The sequence below is a fragment of the Rhinolophus sinicus genome, linkage group LG03, assembly GCF_036562045.2.
Source record: "Rhinolophus sinicus isolate RSC01 linkage group LG03, ASM3656204v1, whole genome shotgun sequence".
Classification (NCBI taxonomy): Eukaryota; Metazoa; Chordata; class Mammalia; order Chiroptera; family Rhinolophidae; genus Rhinolophus; species Rhinolophus sinicus.
In genome coordinates this window covers 39,985,939-40,007,444 of record NC_133753.1, presented here as the reverse complement: position 1 = coordinate 40,007,444, position 21,506 = coordinate 39,985,939, and the positions used below count along the sequence as shown (strand labels likewise).

The 21,506-nt window shown below is 38.3% G+C and overlaps 1 protein-coding gene and 1 pseudogene across 7 annotated transcripts in view; one reads left to right on the top strand and one right to left on the bottom strand.

Moving 5' to 3' along the window:
* The first annotated feature begins 1,578 nt into the window (after positions 1–1,578).
* Positions 1,579–4,592, top strand: LOC109444430 (keratin, type I cytoskeletal 18; annotated as a pseudogene).
* A 12,017-nt stretch (positions 4,593–16,609) lies between these two features.
* FERMT2 (FERM domain containing kindlin 2) overlaps positions 16,610–21,506 on the bottom strand; it is a 71,800-nt gene continuing 66,903 nt past the window's right edge. For 3 of the 7 annotated variants that reach the window (XM_019725706.2, XM_019725710.2, XM_019725707.2), the window contains 5 exons: positions 20,536–20,559; positions 19,992–20,012; positions 19,277–19,401; positions 18,883–19,024; positions 16,610–17,877 (listed from right to left, as the gene is read on the bottom strand). In XM_019725706.2, coding sequence (XP_019581265.1) covers positions 17,704–17,877; positions 18,883–19,024; positions 19,277–19,401; positions 19,992–20,012; positions 20,536–20,559 — 486 coding nt within the window. In that variant the 3' untranslated portion in view covers positions 16,610–17,703. The remainder of the gene's footprint in view (positions 17,878–18,882; positions 19,025–19,276; positions 19,402–19,991; positions 20,013–20,535; positions 20,560–21,506) is intronic. The other 4 variants (XM_019725709.2, XM_019725712.2, XM_019725711.2 and 1 more) reach the window with 2 other exon arrangements.

The window sequence follows — 21,506 nt, the reverse complement described above, 5'->3', positions numbered from 1 at the left end:
GCTGAAAAACATCTAACTAGAGGGTTTTCTTTCTGTGACCCCACGCGTGCACGAGCGTGTGCGTACACACATACACATACACACACTTATCTCTTTCTGGGATTTGTCTTGATTTTGTAATAATTCTAATTTGATTTGATTGCACATATTTAAATGCAGATATTTAAAATTTAGACTATATTGTTGAAGCCGCATACCTCTGATGACTACTGAATATTTTAATAGTTCTATTAATAGTTCATACATTTCAAGGATTAGAATTTTTTTTTTTAACTACTTACTAAAGGTTGAAATTTTGTCCTGTAAGCTCCTGTTTCTAGCCAAAATCATCTCTACTACACAAGAAAAAGTAGTTTTAAATTTTGGTTCCATTATCTCTAAAGCATCTTTTATTCCCAAAGGAAAAGATGTACCTAGATCACATTCAAAATTTGTATTTTATTCATGCCTCATTTATCTTATTAATTTGGTCACATAGACCTTGACCATCACTGGATGGTCGTACCATAAAAAGTACCACTGAGGCAGAACCCTTTCTCCTTTAGTACCTTGCTAAGGCTTTTCCCTTTTCTATTACAGAACTACTTATCTTTCACTTCTTGGTCTTTGAACTGTTATAAGAGAGTTGACTTGTGACACTAGAGTACAAGATAATCACAAATCACTCTGGCCAATGCTTTTTCTCTTTAACAAATCACACGTGACTATTTTAAAGAAGTTAACTAACGAGAGAGGCTGTCTTGTGCTATCATTAGAATGCCGGGGTTTTCACTTTCCATTATCTTTTCTTGCATCTACTTTCTGTCTTTCTTTCTTTTTTTTTTTTTTTAACATATATTGTCCAACACTTCAGGCCTTCAAATCTAGTGACTAATTTCCCCTACTCTTGGATACACTGTGACTGTCCTCTTAACACTCTGCTAAAAAAATGCATATCCCAAAGAAACAAACACAAATATATTTTAACACAGTGCTGGACATCTGCTTGATTAGCTCATATATATTTCCTTTGTTTACATTTAGGAGGATGCATTTTTTCCTGTTTGGAATTAAAGTTGACCCTTAACAATGTGGGCGTTAGGGGCCCCAACCTCTGCGCAGTCAAACATCCACGTATAGGATGGCCCTCCACATACTCGGATTCCCAATCATGGAGTTGACTCTTGAACAGTTTGGGTTTGAACCATGTCTCAATTGAAAAAAATCCTCACATAAGTGGACCCCGCAGTTCAAACCCATATATTCACGAGTCAACTGAATTACTATTTATGTAATGTGTGACTAAAATAATGCAATAGCTAATAAGTTTTTGAGTACAATAGAAAGGAATAGAAATTGTACTCAATTTATAACCTTAGAATATTTCTGATAACAGTTATTTCTTTTAAAGATTCCAATGTGGTGCCATGTGTGTACACATATGTCCAAACTTATCAAATTGTATATATTATATGTGCAGGGTTTTTTTGTATATCAATTAAATTTCAATTAAATTTTGTGGGGTTTTTTTAACAATAACTTTGTTTCTGTCAGGTAAATAGAGGCTCAGTCTTGCTAAAAATAAAATAAAATAAAATTCCAGTAAGTGGAAAGAGATACCATACTCACGGATTGGAAGGACTCAATGTTGTTAAAATGTCATTTCTCCCCAAGGTAATGAAGAGATTCGATACAATCTAAGTCATAATCCCAGCAGGCTTTTTAATGTAGAAATTGACAAGATAATTCTAAAATCTATATGTTAATGTAAAGGACCTAGACTTGCCAAAACAATCGCTAAGAAGAATAAAGCTAGAGGACTTATTTGACTCAAGATTTGCTCTATAAACCTGCAATAGCCAGTACAGTGTGGCTCTGGCAGAAGAGAGAAAAGCGTGGCATAAGGACAGAACAGAGTCCAGAGATAGATACTCACTTATATAGTCAATTTATGTTTCTCAAAGGGACAAGGTAATTCAATGGGGGGAAAGGGAACAATAGTGTTTTCAACAAATGGTGCAGGAATAACTAGATAACCACATGGGAAAAAATGAACCTCAACCAGTACCTCACATTGTATACAGAACTTAATTTAAAATGAATCTTAGACCTACAGGTAAAAGCTAAAACTATAAAGCTTTAAAAAGAGAACATAAAAGAACACATTCATGAACTGGGGATAGGCAGCTATTTTTTACATAGGACTCAGCAATAATAATCATAAATAAAAGTTTATAAAGTAGATTTCTTCAAAATTAAATATTTATTTTTATCAAAACACTTTTAAGAAAATAAATAAGCAATCCATAGCCTGGAGGAAGAAGTGGCAAAATGTATATCTAATAAAGGACTTATACCCAGAATATATAAAGAACTCTACAATTCAATAATAAAGACAACCCACTTTTAAAAAGATGGATGGGGCGGCCGGTTGGTTCAGTTGGTTAGAGCGCGGTGCTCTTAACAACAAGGTTACCGGTTCGATTCCCACATGGGCCACTGTGAGCTGCGCCCTTCATAACCAGATTGAAACAACTACTTGACTTGGAGTTGATGGGTCCTAGAAAAACACACTTAAAATAAATAAAAGTTAAAAAAAAAGATGGACAAAAATCTTAAACCAACACTTCACAAAAGAAGATATATGAATGGTCAGCAAGCACATGAAAATATGCTCAACATCACTAGTCATCAGAAAAATGCAAATTAAAACCACAATGAACTATTACTACACACCCATTAGAATGGCTAAAATTAGAAAGACTGACAACATCAAATGTTGGTGATTCTGTAAGCAACTTGCTAGCAGAAATATAAAATAGTACATCCACTTTAGAAAATGGTTTAGCAATTTCACATAAAAATCAAACCTATACCTACCCTTTGACTTAGAATTTCCACGCTTAAGAGAAATGAAACACATGTTCCCCAAAAGGCTTGTATGAGAATGTTCAGGTGGCCCAAACCTGAGTCTTGGCCTCTCACCTTCTTCCCGGAACAACATGAGCTTCAGCATCCACTCCAGCTTCTCCACCAACTATTGGACCCTGGGTTCTGTGCAGTGACCCGGCCACCAGGTTCAGCCGGCGAGCAGCACGGCCAGCGTGCATGCAGGCACAGGGGGCTCAGGTTCCTGGGTCTCTGTATCCCACTCCACCTGTGTCCAGTGTGGCTGGGGGCCTGGGGGCCTGGTGGGCCTAGGGGGCATCTAGACCAAGAAGGAGACTATGCAATGCCTGAATGATCGCCTGGCCTCCTATCTGGAGAGGGTGAAGAGCCTAGAGGCTGATAATCAGAGTCTGGAGAGCAAAATTCAGGAACACCTGGAGAAAAAGGGGCCCCAGGTCGGAGACTGAGGGCATTACTTCAAGACCATGGAGGACCTGAGGGCTCAGATCTTTGCAAGTTCTGTGGATAATGCCCGCATTGTTCTGCAAATTGACGATGCCCATCTTGCTGCTGATGACTTCAGAGTCAAGTATGAGATGGAGCTGGCCATGCATCAGTCTGTGGAGAGTGACATCAGTGGCCTCCAAAAGGTCATTGATGACACCAATATCACTCAGCTGCAGCTGGAGACGGAGATCGAAGCTCTCGAGGAAGAACTGCTCTTCATGAAGAACAACCATGAAGAGGAAATAAATGGTCTACAAATCCACATTTCCAACTCTGGGTTGACTGTGAAGTTGGATGCCCCCAAATCTTAGGACCTCAGCAAGATCGTGACTGACGTCTGAGCCCAGTATGACGAGCTGGCTTGGAAGAACCGAGAGGCGCTAGACAAGTGTTGGTCCCAGCAGACTGAGGAGAGCATCACAGCGGTCACCTCATGGACCGCTGAGATAGGAGCTGCTGAGATGACACTCACGGAGCTGAGACGTCTAGTCCAGTCCTTGGAAATCGACCTGGACTCAGTGAGAAATCTGAAGACCAGCTTGGAGAACAGCCTGAGGGAGATAGAGACACGCTATGCAGACGAACAGCTCAATGGGATCCTGCTGCACCTGGAGTCAGAGCTGGCCCAGACCCAGGAGTGTGAGGCCCTGCTGAACATCAAGGTCAAGCTGGAGGCTGAGGTCGCCACCTACTGCCACCTGCTGGAAGAAGGGGAAGACTTTGATCTTGGTGACATCCTGGGTGACATCCTGGACAACAACTCCATGGAATCATCCGAAGGACCACCACCCACAGGATTGTGGATGGCAAACTGGTGTCTGAGGTCAATGACACCAAAGTTCTGAGGTGCTAAGGCAGCAGAAGCAGGGCACCTCTTGGGGGGCAGTAGGTCAATAAAAAGTTCAGAAGTCACTGGATTAAAAAAAAATGTTCACAATAGTTTTATTCATAATAGCTCCAGAATGGAAACATCCCAAATGTGCATTAATAGGAAAATGCATAGACAAATTGTGGTGTATTCAGACAAGGAATGAACTACTGATACATTCAACAACATTGGTTAATCTCAAAAATATGCTAAACAAAAGCCTCCAGACACAAGAGGACACTCTGAGTGATTCCATTTATAGAAATTCTAGAAAAGGCAAAACGAATCTAAGGTGGAAAACAAAACAATAACAGTGGTTGCCTCTGAGGGTGGGGAGGAATGACTGGGAAGGGACATGGAGGCACTGTCTCGGGGGATGGAAATGTTTTGAATCATAGGAGGACTGTAGATTACATGTGTGTATCCATTTGTCAAATTGTACAGCTGAGATTTGTGCATTTCAGTGTATGTATATTTTACTTCACAAAGCTGCAAAAAACAATTGAATGAAGAGTAGGTAGAAGTAAAGATGATACAAGAATAGCAGGATATCGGTAATTGTTAAAATTGTGTGATAGCATGTGGGGGTTCTATTCATTTATGTATGTTTGAATTTCTTCCATAATAAGTTTTAAAATGTGTTTATATAATATAAAAAATGATTTGAGTTGAAGGATCATGGATTGTTCTCGTTGCTGTACTTTTCCTGGGTAATGTTTAGTTACTCATATTAATGGCTCAGAATAGAGTGGTTTAAGATTATAAGCTTTGGGACCATTTACTAGCAATGTTACTTCGAGAAAATTCCTTGATTTCTGCATAGTTTAGATACCTCATACAACTCTGTGAGGTTTAAACGAGATGAAATATATGTTAAGTATTGAAATATATGTTAAGTACTTTGCCAAGTTCTTGCTCAATAAATGTTAGTTGTTATTAGTGGAGGGAAAATATGGCAGAGATCACTTTAAAAAAGTTATTTGGCTTTGAAAAAATCCTTTTCTGTTTAATTTGAATGTGACAGTCTCTGATATTTGGGAAATTGACACAGGGAAGGTTTGGCTGAGAAGAAATTAGAAAAGGGTTCCTGCCCTTTCAGTGAACTCTTCTACCTGTCTAATTTTCAACATTTAACTTGAAAATTAACACCAAAACTTTATCTCCATGAGACTTTTCAAATTTCTAACATGAAGCTCATAAAATGATAATGCATACAATCCCGAAATCTTTTTTCTTTTCTTGTTGGTTTCTTTTTCAATTTGAACTTTTCTTCTTTTTTTTCTTTCAAGAGCACCTGTCTCTGGGAGGTTTTGCTTGGGCCAATATTTAAATTGGCCCTGTTTTCTAACTTAAAAACAGCTAGTGGTAAAGAGAGAAGGCTAAGATTTCTGGACCTAAAAATAGCAAAATAAATAATCCCCAGCTGGCTAGTGAAAAACCAAGGATATAACCACATTCAATCTCAGGCCTGGAATATAGTTCCCTCTGAGTTTCTTTTCTTAGCAACTTGCACTTCCATGTTTTCACATTGTTAATGGCTAATCCTTTCCTTTATGGCTAGAATTCTTTCCCTCATTCATTCAAGGAATACGTTTTTAGCAACTTCTCTGTGTCCCACCCAGTAAGGCACTGGGGTGGAGGGGCTGGGAGGTGAGCCTTGCCCTCATAGTACTAAGGCTGTGAGACAGACAATAAATAATGCATAGCTTGTGGGGACACAGAGAGAGTTGTCAGGGAAGGCCTCTCCAAGATGTCATAACCCGACCCTGTCAGATGAGAAGGTCTCCATTGGTCTCTTTTTCTTGCTTTACATAGTGTTGGGTTTGGGGGTCATTTTTCTTTAGAGTACGTAAATGGAATTTGCCAGAAAGAGCTATCTTTAAAGACTTATCAGTGGTGATCATTTTTCCCAATTCCTTCACAGAAGTTTCTCTGAGCACCACAGTATATTTTGCTTTAGAAAAGCAGATTTAGGCGCATCTGCTCAGGGTCAAAGTTCTCCGCGCACCCCTTGCTGTGTCACAGAGATTCCCACGCCTCAGCTCTTTTGCTGGGTGGCCGTATTTCTCTTCTTCCCTTCTATCCTCCCCTGAGGACGTGTTCATGTACTCATATCTGTTTCCAGCCCATTTTCCTCCTCATCCCAAAATGTAAAGAGCAGCCTTTAAAACGGAAGTTGGCCTTTCCCATAGGTCTTTTCCATGACATTTTGTTTTGGGAAACTTCAATATGTTACATTCCTTTATTTTGTACCATTTTAGCACCTCTCTTATTGTGTTCTCATCTTTGTTCCTCCACTGCTAAAAAAACCCCAAAAACAAAAAAAAAACAACATTTATGCTAATTAAGAGACAGTAGCATGCACGTTATTTTCCAAGTTTGTTCAGGATGATTTTTAATGGTTTGTCTCCCTCACATTCTGGTTTTCCCATCTGTACTTCTTCATGTAGTTGGCTAATTTTAGCTTCATTTGAGTAACTCAAATGCATAGCACATTATTCCACATGATTTCTCTAGATATTTTAATCAGTTTCCTTTTAAAAAGAGAACCCCCTCTTTTAGATTTTCACAAATATTTATTGAGCACCCACCATTTCCTTGCGTTGAGACTGGGATTTTTCTCACTGACCTGGAACCTTGCTTTCAGCCTTCCTGCATCTTTGCCCTCCTCGCTGGACTTCTCTCCACATCCTCTGTGGCCCCACTGGTGCCCCCATGGTCAGTCAGCTTTTCCGGCTTGCACCGGCCCCCAGCGTTGTTTGACTGGTGAACACTTATCACTTCCATCGCTCCCTTGGCACTTAGTCATAAAGGGCCATGTGACATGTATCAAACTTATCAAGTGCTGTCTTCCACGATTATAAGAGTCTTTTCATCTCTGGGCCCTTTAGTATTTAATATAGTATTCTCTTCCTCTAGCACACAAATACTAGAATTTATTAAAAAGATAATAGTTCATTGCTTTCTACTTCTCTGTCTTCAGCTTCAGGAACCTACTTTGGTCTTCAGTCCTACAAGAAAAGTTAACTCCCTTTCTCAAAAGAATATCAACTCTGTGGCCTTACCTGCCTCATGAGGAATGCATCTGAATTTATAGATCTCTTGGAACAAAATGAGCTGACTGGCCCCCATGATTTGTGACCTCTTACTTAGAGACAGAGCTCAACTAATTATCTACCAAACAATTAGTGATTATACAACCCCCCCTCCTTTTTTTTTCAATAGTTGCTTAACAGATTGCAAAAGACTGTGCCCAAGGCTTTTAGGGAACACAGCTTCTTAGCACAGTTTTTCAGAATATAAATCAAGGGCAAGGCTTAGAATCAAATCTCATAAGCTTATAAATCATTTTTGATTAGAGATCAACATAGTTTGATCTCAGTACTGGAGACTAGAGGAAACGTTGTTCACTCATGTTGTTTGCCAAAAAGCCCAAAAAACAAAAAACCCCACAACTCTAGAAGTTCTGCATTCCACAGATTTGTCTTAACCATTGAAGATTACAGAAAACATCTGTCCAGTTGCCTCTCTAAAGATCTCCATAGGAGGAATTCTGGGCATGTGAAAGGAGTCAAGTTCACAGTGTAGGCCTTTATCTGTAGCACCCCAAGGTCTGGGCAGGACATCACAAGGAACTTACTTCCGGCTTCCTGCTAAGCATAAGTAGAAGACACGTACTCTTCGTTATGTGGTTGCTTTCAACAAAATTTATGAGAAAGGAAAGGAAATTTCTAAACTACTGCTAGATGGCAAGTACTTGGAGCACTGCAGTGAGACTAAAACCCAATCAGAAAGAAACGTAACATATTTAGGGCAAGAGAGTCGGGCCTCTTTTGAGAATATCTGGAACTAAAGCATTTCCAAACCTTCCATGAAGACATATAGGCTGATTATACAAAATGACTTCCTGAGTTTGAAGTTTAGAAAGAAAAGTCCAACCTGAGTGACAAAGAGGACCTTCAACAACAGATTTCTCTTTGCTGGCTATTCTTCGCTTTTAATTAAGTACATTTCTTCCATGTTGAGGCTATTTTTTGAAGAGCCAGCTTCCTTTTCCCCATCATTGGTCCAGATGAAGTGGTTTTGTCACCCCCCTGGTAAAATGATGGCTTTTCAAACTACAACACAGGTTTGAACTGTGTGGGTCTATTTATACGCAGATTTTTTTCCACTAAATGCAGTCGGCCCCCTGTGGCTCTGGATTTCACATCTGAGGATTCAACCAACTGGGGATCGAAATTACTGTTTTCAGTTCGTAGTTGGTTGAATGCACGGATGCAGAAGGTTGACTGCATGGATGCAGAGGGTTGACTGCATGCATTAATTGTCGCCATTTATATAAGGGACTTGGGCACCCTCAGATTTTAGTATCTACGGTGGAGTCCTGGAGCCAATCCCCTGCCGATACCGAGGGACAACTGGGAGTTAAGTTTGGGGGTGGGGGGGTCAAAACTTATATGTGGATTTTCAACTGCACAGAGGGTTGGTGCCCCTAATGCCCACGTTACTCAAGGGTCAACTGTATGTCCTGTAAGAAAATTTTATAGAGAGCTCATTTAGTCCATGATATTATGTGTCTTTTCCATTCTCTCTGTAGCTGCACTGAACTAGTTTTACTAATCAATTTTTTTCTAAAAAAAAAAGCCTTCTAAGTGTTTTACTTACCTGCAATCACTCCTTACTCTGATACTTTCTGTAATGAACCAGGAACACTTTTCAAACAAACCAAACTAGATACTAGGTATTTTTAAGATTGTCCTGCTATACATAGCAGTGATTTTTACCTACCTTTCCTGTTCTGTTGACTTCACATGCATACATTTATGAAGCGCTTTCAAATCATTAAAGCCTAGTTTCTTGAGACTCTACATCTAGTTCAGAATTCCTGTCTCCTAGTCTCAGCATCTCTATAGAGAAGGCGGGCTCTAAACCCCAGGAACACTTCGGTACCAATCCAGGCAGCGAGAGTACGTGTCCAGTCAGTTGCTCCACTCCTCCGCTTAAAGATTTAAAGATTTCGGTTGACACCTTTGCACCTGCTGGTGAGAAACAGTGCTGTGATTTGTGTACTGACCAGAGCCTCGAGCTTTAAGTTGATTTTCTAATTGAGCTGACAGATCTCTTCTTCTCTTGTCCAGTCCCTCTTGTGATTAACTGTGCACATTTACAGAATACTGGTGCAGCCTTCGGCACAGAGCCAACTGAACCACAAGGGGACTGAACCACTGACCCTGGGCTCGTTAGCTCCATTCTTAAACCAAGGCAGCCAAACAGTCGGCCAATTAGTGATTCACTTGACAGCAGGATCCAGACTCCTTGGCTGATCTAGTCCAGATGCAATAAAATACATATATTGGAAGAGCAGAGTGGCAGCTGTCAAGAGCAAGACTCCTTACTCCCATTAGGCTGCAGTGACTTTTAGTGTCACCCTGTTTCACACCAGACTTTAGAATCACCAACAATCTGTCGTTTAGAAATGCAGCATTCACTCTACAATAGAAGAGAAAAATATTTGCCACTTCTATTCTTTTTAATGTTTAAAAATCTTGCACATTTAAAAAGTTCATTCATACTATGTGTTCTGCAGCCACATTTTTGGTTCAGCATTAGGATCCATCCATTTTGTATTTTGGAATTTATTCACTGCTATTTTGTTCCATTTTATGAGTGTGTTATAACTTATACATTCTACTATAATGGACATTTGATCATTTCCAGTTTTTTTTGCTATTATTTATAAATAGTTTTGCTCTGCATAGTCTTGTGCCTGTTTCCTGGTATGCACATGCAAGTTTCTCCAGGATATATACGGCTGGGTCACAGGATTCATCTTTAATTTTACTAGATGATGTAACAGTGTTTCTGAAGTGTTCTGTTCCAATTCCTATTTCCATCAACAATAAGTATTCCAATAAGCCGCCATCCTAGCAATACCTGATCTTGTCAGACTTTGAAATTTTTACTAATATACTAGGTGTGAAACTGTATTTTAATTGTATTTAAAATTTGTTTTTCCGCCACATTTTCTGGAATACAAGTGGAGTTAAACAGTTTTTTGTAGATTTTTTGGGCAAGTTTTCCTCTTCTGCCCTGATCAGTTGAGCATGTTGTGTATTTATATATAAATACACACACACACACACATATATATATACATATATGTGTATATATGTACATTTATATATATATATGTACATTTTTTTTTTTTTAAGGAGGGCGCAGCTCACAGGGGCCCACGTGGGGATGGAAACCAGCACTGTGCTCTAACCAGCTGAGCTAACTGGCCACCCCTGTGTTTATATTCTTGATACTAATCTTTTGTCCATTATGTGTTACAAATATCTTCTCCCAATTTAATTTGCCTTTCTACGCTTTATGATATCTTTACAGTTCTCATTTTAATATGATTGCTTTATATGCTTTGCACCTTGTTAATACACAAAAATATTTCCTCAGTGTCATATAAATGCTCTCTTATGTCATCTTTTTAAGTTTTAGTTTTGCTTTTCACACTTTAGTCTTCAAACCATTTGTAACTGATTTGGACTACCACATATATGAGGTAGTAGCCCAAATTCCTTTGTTTCATAAAGATAACTGCCAACACCATTCATTAGGAAGTCCTTCTGTTTCATGCTGTTCTGCAAGGCCAGCTCTCAGAAATCAAGTTTCCACACGTGCAGGTTTGCTTCTGGAGTCTCTGTTTGGACTCTTGTTATCTTATTTATCTCTGTGCCAACACTACTTTCAGTATAGTTTTATAGTATAACTTCTTGCTCTCTGGTAAGGATTGTCCCCTTACCTGTTCTTTAGGAGTGTTTTGGCTATTGTTGGCCATTTGCTCTCCTGGAATAGAAGGAGTGCTCTTTTCCAAATGTTCCTTCTAAGAGCTAATTGAATTTATAATTAGATAAGGAAGATAGAAACAAGATTCAGGTATTCTGATCAGTAAACCTGAAAGACAATACTACTTGAGTTTTACTTGGTCATAAAGTTTGCGAAATTTAGATTTGAGAATTTATACTCATAGTGTTTTCTTAATTGTGTGATATCTACAAACCATATTAATACAGATATGTTAAACTTTGGTTGGTTGTGCTGTTTTTATCATAAATTTAATTAACATTGAACTTGGACCACTTCCCTGAGCAGTAATACAGATAATGCCTGGCCAATGAAGCCACATGAGACTATGATTAGATCTCATGAAACAACGGTCTGAAATTATTTTAAGTGCTTGTACTTTTTAGTAATATGCAGGCTCATGCATAAATATCCAAAAGGAAGTTTGAATAGGGTGTGTGTGTGTGTGTGTGTGTGTGTGTGTACACGCACATGCTGGTAACTATTTATTAAAAAACAGAGAATTTTAATGTACACATTCAGCCTGGGAAACTTTGTATTGTTTATTAAATAAAGCAGAGAAAGCAAGAGAAGAATCAGCACAGTGGGAAATAAGGTCACCGGATAAGGCGCTTTTTTTTTTTTTTTTGCTACTGTTTCCTGTTCTGGATGGCTCTGTGACCCACTCTTAAGAATCTCATTCCTCTTACCCAGATTGAAAATTTCCCTTTCCTGTCACTCTCTCTACTCTCTCCCCAATTCTTGAGCTGCCAAACCAAAGCAGTCCAGACAGACACAGTTAATTTGTTGAAGAGCACAGAGCTTTCAGTAAACAACCTCTTCCTGGATATTACTATGTATAGGAGACTGTAATTTTATTAGCACAGTAAGAATTGGGTCAACTTAGAGCATATAACAGGTCAACTCATCCTTGTCACTCTTCACAACTATATAGCTACAGAAACGGAATGACTACAATAGCTACGAGAAAAAGTTGGGGGGGCAGGTTTTTGCATCTGTGTCCACATTTTTAGAATAAGCAATGCACAGATGGCAGCTGTGAAGGGTTATGCTTTTGGGAGAGGCATTCAGTAAGTATCAGTAACGATACAAAGCCCTGTTCTCTTAGTTTCTGAATTATCAAAGTGGTGAAAATGTTGCCATGGTTTAAGTGATTACTCTAAAAATAGCGGCAGCCCTTGTCAAACTCATAGACAGTAGAAATAGTTATGAAAGGCATAGGACAGGGATGAATTCCAGAGGATCCAAAAAGTTCTGACTTAACATTTTATTGGGAAACTACCGTAATCAATGTAGGTAGAGTTGTGTACGTCAAACATTTTATTTAACTCTATAGGGTATTTCTCCTTGTAAATTAAGGGTCAGGAATCCAGCCTGGTCTGATCCCACTTCATCACTAACTGATAGCTATTTAAAAGCAATATTTAAGGGCCCGGCCAGGTGGCTCAGGTGGTTAGAGCTCACGCTCCCAACTCCAAAGGCTGCCGGTTCGATTCCCACACATGGGCCAGTGTGCTCTCAACCACAAGGTTGCCAGTTCGATTCCTGGAGTCCCGCAAGGGATTGTGGGCTCTGCCCCCTGCAACTAAGATTGAACACGGCACCTTGAGCTGAGCTGCCTCCCGGATGGCTCAGTTGGTTGGAGCGCATCCTCTCAACCACAAGGTTGCCAGTTCGATTCGTCGAGTCCCGCAAGGGATGGTGGGCAGCACCCCCTGCAACTAAGATTGAACATGGCACCTTGAGCTGAACTGCTGCTGAGCTCCCAGATGGCTCAGTTTGTTGGAGCGTATCCTCTCAACCACAAGGTTGCCGGTTCGACTACCGCAAGGGATGGTGGGCTGTGCCCCCTGCAACTAGCAACAGCAACTGGACCTGGAGCTGAGCTGCGCCCTCCACAACTAAGACTGAAAGGACAACAACTTGAAGCTGAATGGCACCCTCCACAACTAAGATTGAAAGGACAACTTGACTTGGAAAAAAGGCCTGGAAGTACACACTGTTCCCCAATAAAGTCCTGTACCCCTTCCCCAATTTAAAAAAAAAAAAAAAAAGCAATATTTAACACCAACTCCCCCCGCACCGCCGCCAAAACGAAAAACAAACAAAACCAAAAAAAACCCACTATGGTATATGGAATGAAAAAGGTATAATCTGCCACATCGTTGCTTTTTGGCCTGTGAAAGAGCAGACTATCAAGACCTGCAAGTGGCTTTCCTTCTACAAAGTTCATGTCTGTAGGGTGATGGATGTGTTAAGTACATGGTGGGAATCAGTTCATAATATGATGCCTGACAATTAAGCTCGCAAACCCATCCTAGAAAACGTGCTACATACCTCACTGCTGAATATCAGTATGGTCACCCTCGAAGTACTCCCCTTGGGAAGCTGTGCACTGACACCAGCGCCTAGTCCACCCTTCAAAGCAATTTTGGAACTCTTTCTGGAATGGCCGTCAGAGCTGTCATCTTATTACCCTTGATGTCCTGAATGTCATCAAAATGTCGTCTTTTCAGTATTTCCTTTACCTTTGGATAAAGAAAGAAGTCATTGGGGGCCAGATCAGGTGAGTAGGGAGGGTGTTCTAATAGTTATTTGTTTACTGACTGAAAACTCCCTCACAGACAGTGCCCTGTGAGCTGGTACATTGTCGTGATGCAAGAGCTGTGAATCGTTGGTGAAAAGTTCAGGTCATCCAACTATTTCACACAGCCTTTTTAGCACTTCCAAACAGTAAACTTGGTTAACTGTCCAGTTTGTACAAATTCATAATGAATAATCCCTCTGATATCAAAACATGTCAGCAACAGCGTTGCAACAAGTTCACGAACTTAATTGTCAGACCTCGTATAGGTATATTGAATCACAATATATACTTAAAATGTTACAATTTTGTCAATTATACCTAAGTAAAACTGTAAAAAGAAAGTTCATGTCTCTAGGTCCCTGACTTTTGAAGTTCAAGGTTGTGTGAAAAGTAATTTGTATCAAGTTAAGATTACTGACTAACTACATCAGGGGCTTCCAGCAGGTGTCTAACGTGATTTAAGAGAAACAATCAGAAGTAACTTGGTTGCTCCACATGAAACTGAGTCACACAAATCAGAAACCTGAAACTACATGTCTGGAAGTCCTAGCCAGTGTTCTTTTTAGAGACCAATGTTCTCTGAAGAGATACCACTACCAATCGGGATACATGAGGGTTGGTTGTTTTTAATTGAATTTTTACATTTTTCTATCATAATTCACATATTAGTTTCAGGTATACAATGTAGTGGTTAGATATTTATATAACTTACCAAGTGATCCCCCCAGTAAATCTAGTATCCACCTGACTGTAGCTATTGACTATATTCCCTGTGCTGTACTTTACATCCCTGTGACTAATTTGTACTTCTTAATCTTTTTTACCTTTTTCACCCACACCCTCAACCACCTTCCCATCTGGCAACCATGTTTGTTTTTGTTCATTTTTTTAAGATTCTACATGTAAGTGAAATTATATGGTATTTGTCTTGCTCTGTCTTATTTCATTTAGCACAGTACTCTCTAGGTTCACCCATGTTGTCGCAAATGACAAGATTTCATTCTGTTCTGTTTATGGCTGAGTAGTATTCCATTGTATGTATGTACCAACTCTTCTTTATCCATTCATCTATTGATGGGCGCTTACGTTCCTTCATATCTGGGCTATTGTAAATAGTGCCGTTATGAACATAGGGGTATATGTGTCTTTTTAAATTAGTGTTTTGGATTTCTTCAGATAAATACCCAGAAGTGGAATTGCTGGGTCATATAGTTCTATTTTTGATTTTTTCAGGAATGAGCAGTTTGTTTTTAACACTACTGGATAGGGAGATAGAAACCAGAGTTCCACTTCCAGCTCTGCATTGGCACTATTATAGCTGTGTGAGTTTAAACAGGTCATTTGGCCTCTCTGAGTCTCATCTATAAATGAGGAGCTGGATTATATGATTCTAGAAGAGCTAATGTACGTGAAAGCACGTAGTAAAGCTGATAAGGCATAGTTTGTGTCCAAAAAATGTTTGTTTACTCTGTATTAAACTGTGCTGAGGCTATAAAAATTTTAAGTTGTAATAATTTGATTTCCAAAATAATTATTATATTCAATAAAGAAATACATATTAACTGATCTTAAGTATAAACCATGAGTCTCAGACACAGTCCTCAAGAAACTAATTTATTAGGGACAACAGGATATACTCAATAAGGATGACTCTTAAGTTCCAAAAATAATCAAATTCAGTGGCAGTTCAGAGGAGTAAGAGAACATTTTTGGCTACAAGGAAATTTGCAAATATTCATGGAAGAACACCTGAGCTCTCTGTAAAATTTCTAAAATGAGATTTGGACACATGGAAGGTGGAGACATGGAAGGAGGTTTGGGGATGAAGACATACCCGGTTTGGTGTATGATGTGGAGATGGGCAAAGTCTGTCTGTAGAATGTGATCTATCCAGTTTGATTGGAATGCAGACTATTGGGAGATAAGGATGAAAATGTGAGCAGGGAAACAGCCCCCAGAAGACCTCTGAGCACTTGACTGGGACTTCGGCATTTATGCTGTTGGCAACCAGATGTCACAGAGCTGGAATCCAGGTGGTGCTGTCCTAGGGGTGAATTAATCTCAGAATCGCCGCGAGGCAGTGGGGCAAAGCAGAGGCAGAGAAGTCAGACAGGCTGTTCTAACTTGTGGGGAGGCTGGAGGACAATAAAGGACTTGGGTGTGCCATCGTTTAAATATATTGAAGGGCTTTTAGACGTGACTATGCAAGTTGGTGACCTGTCTGTAAGATGCGGAAAGGGAATGTATTACTTTAAAACTTTTATTTTTAATGGAAAGGAGCTCTAAAATTTTGGAGTGAGGCCTGTTATGACATGGCCTTCGAATACAAAGAAAAGCCATGGAGAATGTGACCTGAGTTTTGCTTTAAGAGGCCACTGCATCATGGCAGACACAGGATAAAGATCTGAATTCAGGTGACGGTGATAGCAAAGACAAGAGGAAGACACAAGGTTGCATCAGGGAAAGATCAGTAAGACTTGGCCTCATTAAATACAACAGGTAAAAGAGAAAGTCTAGGTCTGAAGGTTCAAGTCTGAATGATAATGTAACAGTAACAGGGAGTAAATTAATGTTTTTTTTAAAACCAAAAGTCATTTTGCCATTTAAACCAAATTCTGCCCAAGTCAATAATGTCTGTTCATCTTTTTGTCATGTTTTTGTTTATACCTACATTTCTAACATTTAAATATTATACAGTTCATTCTTAGGTAACAGGAAAAATGAGGTGTTTTCAATTTAAGTGGAACACTCTTAAGAGATTAAGTATCTCCATCGGGTAACACTTTAGAATACTATAGCAAGTTGTTCTCACACACAAGATGTAGGCAAAGTATTTTTAAAAGGCACAAGTTTGTTTCTACGAAGTTAATTCTATGTAAACCGTAAGAACAAGAAGTACAAAAAGAAGCATTAAATAAAAGATTTTGCTTTTATTTAAAATAAAATGCATTTATACAGTCTTTGAACCATGGATTATTCAACAACACTGGTAATCCACCCTCCCTGGCACCCCTTCGGGCTATGTGAGCTAGGAATTTTGTGACTAGCACCAATGCAGATTGTAACAGCGCAAGAGACTAGAACGTGGCCAGTCCAGGCATTTGAGTTAAGGACACTGTGGCAAATCATGACTATAATGAAGTCATTCTTAATTTAGCAGGTATTAAAACTGCACATCAATTATATTTTTAAAAGCATTTAATGTAAAGATGCTACATCTAAGCCATTTGCTAGTTGTGAGTAGTTTAAAAAAAAACTGTACAATTTTATAAAATTTGTGTTTGTACATTAGTTACACAAAGATGCATACTTCATAGACCTTTACTTCATATTGCAATGCAAAAGTTGCATATTTTAGGCAGACAGTGAATATGCTGGTGAATACTAAGTGTTGTAATACAATATGGTGTAAAAATAAAAACACAAGACAATATACATACATGCTTATTCAAGGACAAAAACAAACCAAGCATAACGGACTAACAGCATTCTCCTTCAAGGTCAAACAATGACATTATTAAATATCAGGCATCTTTTGCAGGCCTGATTTATTTTGGGGGAGGGGATGTTTCAAATGGCTACCAGAAGTAGGATATCTTTAAAAACACAAGGTCAAATTAAACATACATTAAAACACATGCATTAAACATGATAAATAGACTTCATATAGTTTAAGCCCTGGATAGCTTTAAAGTAGATGGCTTGAGTTTCTTTACAGTTTGGCTAGCTTAAATCAGTGATGTTTTGTTCCCGACTTGCCCACTACTTCAGTTTTCAATTCATGGCCCTAAGGAATGTGTGCCATATTCAAGTTCATATACTGTATCATGATAGCAGATTAATAGTCGTGCTTGTTAGTGCACATATTAACTGGTCAGGTAAGGCAAAAAAGTTTTCATGATAAAAGATAAATTTCAAGCTTACTTTATTAAGCAGCATATAACAAACAACAGCTTTTAAAGTTAAATATTGTCATGGCCATGGGGTTTCCACTACACAGTATTTCTATTCACACCCAACCACTGGTGAGTTTGTAGAACATCTCTTCATCTAAACTCTCATTTTGGTCTTTTGCACGTGTTGAGAGAAATATGTAACCACCGATGAATTCATGAACCACTTTGCAATCTACTTCAGTACAAATGAAGGACAATCGTACTTCATCTGCAAACTCTACAGTGACCTGGAACAGAGAGAGACAAAGAACCGTAAATCCCAGTAAAACTCCAGATGGGCGAGTCCAAGCAAACCTACTGTGATATTTAAGGTCTGTCCTATCACAAAATACCTGATCCTCAAATATTCTTTTTTAATCCTAAACTAATAATGCCTTCAAGTCCAAAAGAGTAAGCAAAGATTACTAGCCTCTCCCCCAATCCTTTTTAGTTTTCATGTTCTGAAAAGGAAGACAAGGGGTTTAGGTCATTAAGTTCCCAAATGACCTCTGGTGATTCGATTAATAAGAATGTCTCTCTTCAAGTCCTGGGAGAAAACCTACTTCCTGTGTTTAATATTAGCTTTAGATATTTAACCTTTAGGTATCATATTTAAATATTTCAGAAATATGAGATTCTATGAAGTGATAGGAATTGATACAACAAACCCAGTGATCTTAAAACAAATGACTTATTAGTAAAAGATTCTGTTTATTTTAAATGATTTTCAGGCACTCCATGGCTAGGGGCAGCATTCTACATGGTAGTAGATGGGCCAGGCTTCAGAGCCCTAAACATCTAAGTCTGAATCCTGATTCTGTTACTAAGTGTGTGTCCTGGACAATGACAGCCCTCAGGCATCTAAATTTTAGTGTCCTCATTTGTAAAGGAGGGATAATCCATCTACCTCCCAAGGCTGTGGTGAGATTTAGAAATAGGGTACAGATGTAAAACACCTAGTATCATGCCTTGCACAAAGCAGGCATTTAATAAACAGTAGCTGCTATTGTGAGTGTAAGGAATTTATATATTATAGAAAGACAATCTTAAAAAAGATAAGGCAATCTTCTAAGTGGATCGTTATGTCTTAGAATTACAGTAACTGAGCTAGTTACGAAATAGGTGAATTAAGTGGGAAATGAATAACCAACCTTGTTTTATACTTTAAGAAGTAATGGTACAAATAATCTTCAGAATTTATAGGTCTTTTTCTTAATTTTTAGCAGCATTCAAGTAACACTGTTATAGCTTACCATTTTGATTTCCCAGTTTACATTCCACTGTTTCATGTTACTGAAACGCCATGTTTTAATTGCGTCTCCTGTGCTGGCATCCATCCTAATCAATCTGTTATATGCAATTCCAATAAGTTCTTCTTTTTTGCCTCCTTGGAACCTACAGTAGTAAAAACATAGTAAGTAAGAGTTTAAAAACATGTTGGGGGTGGGGGCCATGTTGGTCTGTTTCTCTTCAAGATAGGTGCACTTTAACTGTGACTACATTCCAACATTCTTTAAATTTTACTGTAAAATAGGTTAATGAGTCTCAGTTGTAGCTTTAAATGTTTAATTTCTAATTACACGAAGTAGATTGAGTAAAAAGGTACTGATTAAGGTTTATACTTAGGTGCTTAGTAGAACCACTGACCTTGCAATGAAGTGTGTGATGCCGAATTCTGGTAAGGACTGCCAAGCTTGAATAAATCTCATCTTGGCTTCAATTAGGCTCATCTGAGCTACATTCTGATGGGCTTCCAAGATTCTTGCTGTTATCTAAATATGATTAAACATCACCGATACCATTGGACATTATTCTTTCATGGTAGAATCAAGACAAAAAGATTAAAAAATTGAATTAGGTGTCCCACCCCAAAATCATATGTTGCAAGAGTTGGAATTAGAAAATATCTGAAGCTACATGTCGGAATTTTAGTAACATAATGACTTTTCAAAATAAACTTTGATATATTCTTAATTTTAGTGTCCATATACTAAGAAACAAAAAGTACTAGGAATACGTAACTGCCACTTTTGACACATATTCCAAGCATACACATATGATACTGCTATTATAAAATGGCATGTTCTAATCCTCATATACATGGTATATTTTAAATTTAGCACCAAGATACATATAATCAGAATGAGTACCTAGAATACAAGTTTCTAGCAGAAATAATAATATAATTTTTAAATTTTTCTAAAGGAATGATTATAAAAGTTGAATTTTAATTTAAATTATACTCACTTTGGGATGACTACTCCCACAGGAGTGGAAGGAAATTAATCCATGAGGGGAGATTGTGCTTAGGGCTTTAAATATATTTATTTTCTTTCTTTTTTGGTAAATATGGAGAACTTACCAAATCTCTTATATAGCCTGGCTGTAGATGGCAATGCGAGGAAAGAAAAAGGAGGCAGAAAGAAAAAAAAAGGCAATCAGAAAAAATGGCAATGAAGCAAAGAAAAAGTTGCGGTAACCTGCAAACCAAAATTCCAGCCAAAAACCATGCAAAAAATTACTTTAGGTGGAAACCAAGCAAAGTAAATGCAAGCATGAAAATGAAAATGAGGAAGCAGTGATTACTTTCCATTTAGAATCCTGAGAAACACTCCACATTATTTTAGATTGTTAAGTGTTACTAAAACTAGGGGTAGATAATTGTAGGGAGAAAATAAAAAGAGCAAATACCCTTTCCCCCGTTATGTACCAGTTCTTACTGGTTAGGGTAAGGCTAATTATTTTAGTGGCAAAAATCACAATTAATATTCAAAAGCCTTTCATGTTGTCTCCGATTGAGTCAGCTAATATGATCCATGCACGGCTTTTCAGAAATAAGTTGAAGACAAAATAAGTGCAGTGACCGTGCTGTTTATTTACACAAGAAAAGCAAACCCCTCAATTACCATCTGTTTTTTGCATCCTTTTTCCTGGAAGGGAAAATAAAAGAGATGCCATACACTACACTAGGAATGGTGGCTATAAACATATTAGTCCATTTCAATTTGGATCAACATGAATAAAACATTGAACAACTCTTTTCTTTAAAAAGTAAAAATCCAGTTTGGGAGACATATTCATGTGAAAATACCCATAGCAAGTTTAATTAATTAATATGTAGCTTTGGGGAATTAAAATAGAGTAAATATAACAAAAGCTATATTGATAGACCCAAAGGAAAACAATGCACTTATGCCCTGGTAGGGATGAATGATGCCAGGGCCGTCACGTCTTCCTACCTGACTCTTGAGTGCCACTGGATTCTATAGTTTAACAATTATTAGCACCATGTGCAGCGACGAGTATAGCACTCGACACACATTAGAAGCAACTAAACTTCTGCCTATCAGCACTTACTAGTTGTTAGGGTAATACATGGTCTCTACCTTCTGGGAACAACTTGTAAGTCTAGTTAGGGAAAGGAGGGTTAAAAAAGAATGTGCATTTGATAAGATGCCACAGTGGAAGACAAGGCTAGAAGGATCCTTAACCACGGACCATACACATGCTGCCATCCTGCCATTAGAGACTGTTGGACATTCATTGTCTTTGTCCTCAAGAGAATGTTCAGTTGACAATCTAGCTGAGAACTTTTTAAAGTGAAAACCATCATTTTAAAGGCTGCTGGGAAAACAGTACATATCTTTGACAGCTAAACCAACATTTGGCCACTTTCACAATTATACTTTTAAGATCTTTCTTTCCTGATAACTGATAGTGAGATGATAAGATTGCTAAGATTTGAATTTATTCATCGTCTTTGAAGACAAATGAATCTACTTTCAGAAAGTTTCTTTACAAATAATCTTTAAATAAAATAACTAAGAATAAAAAAATGAAATTAGTATTTGATTCTCTTTTCAACTTACAATCTACA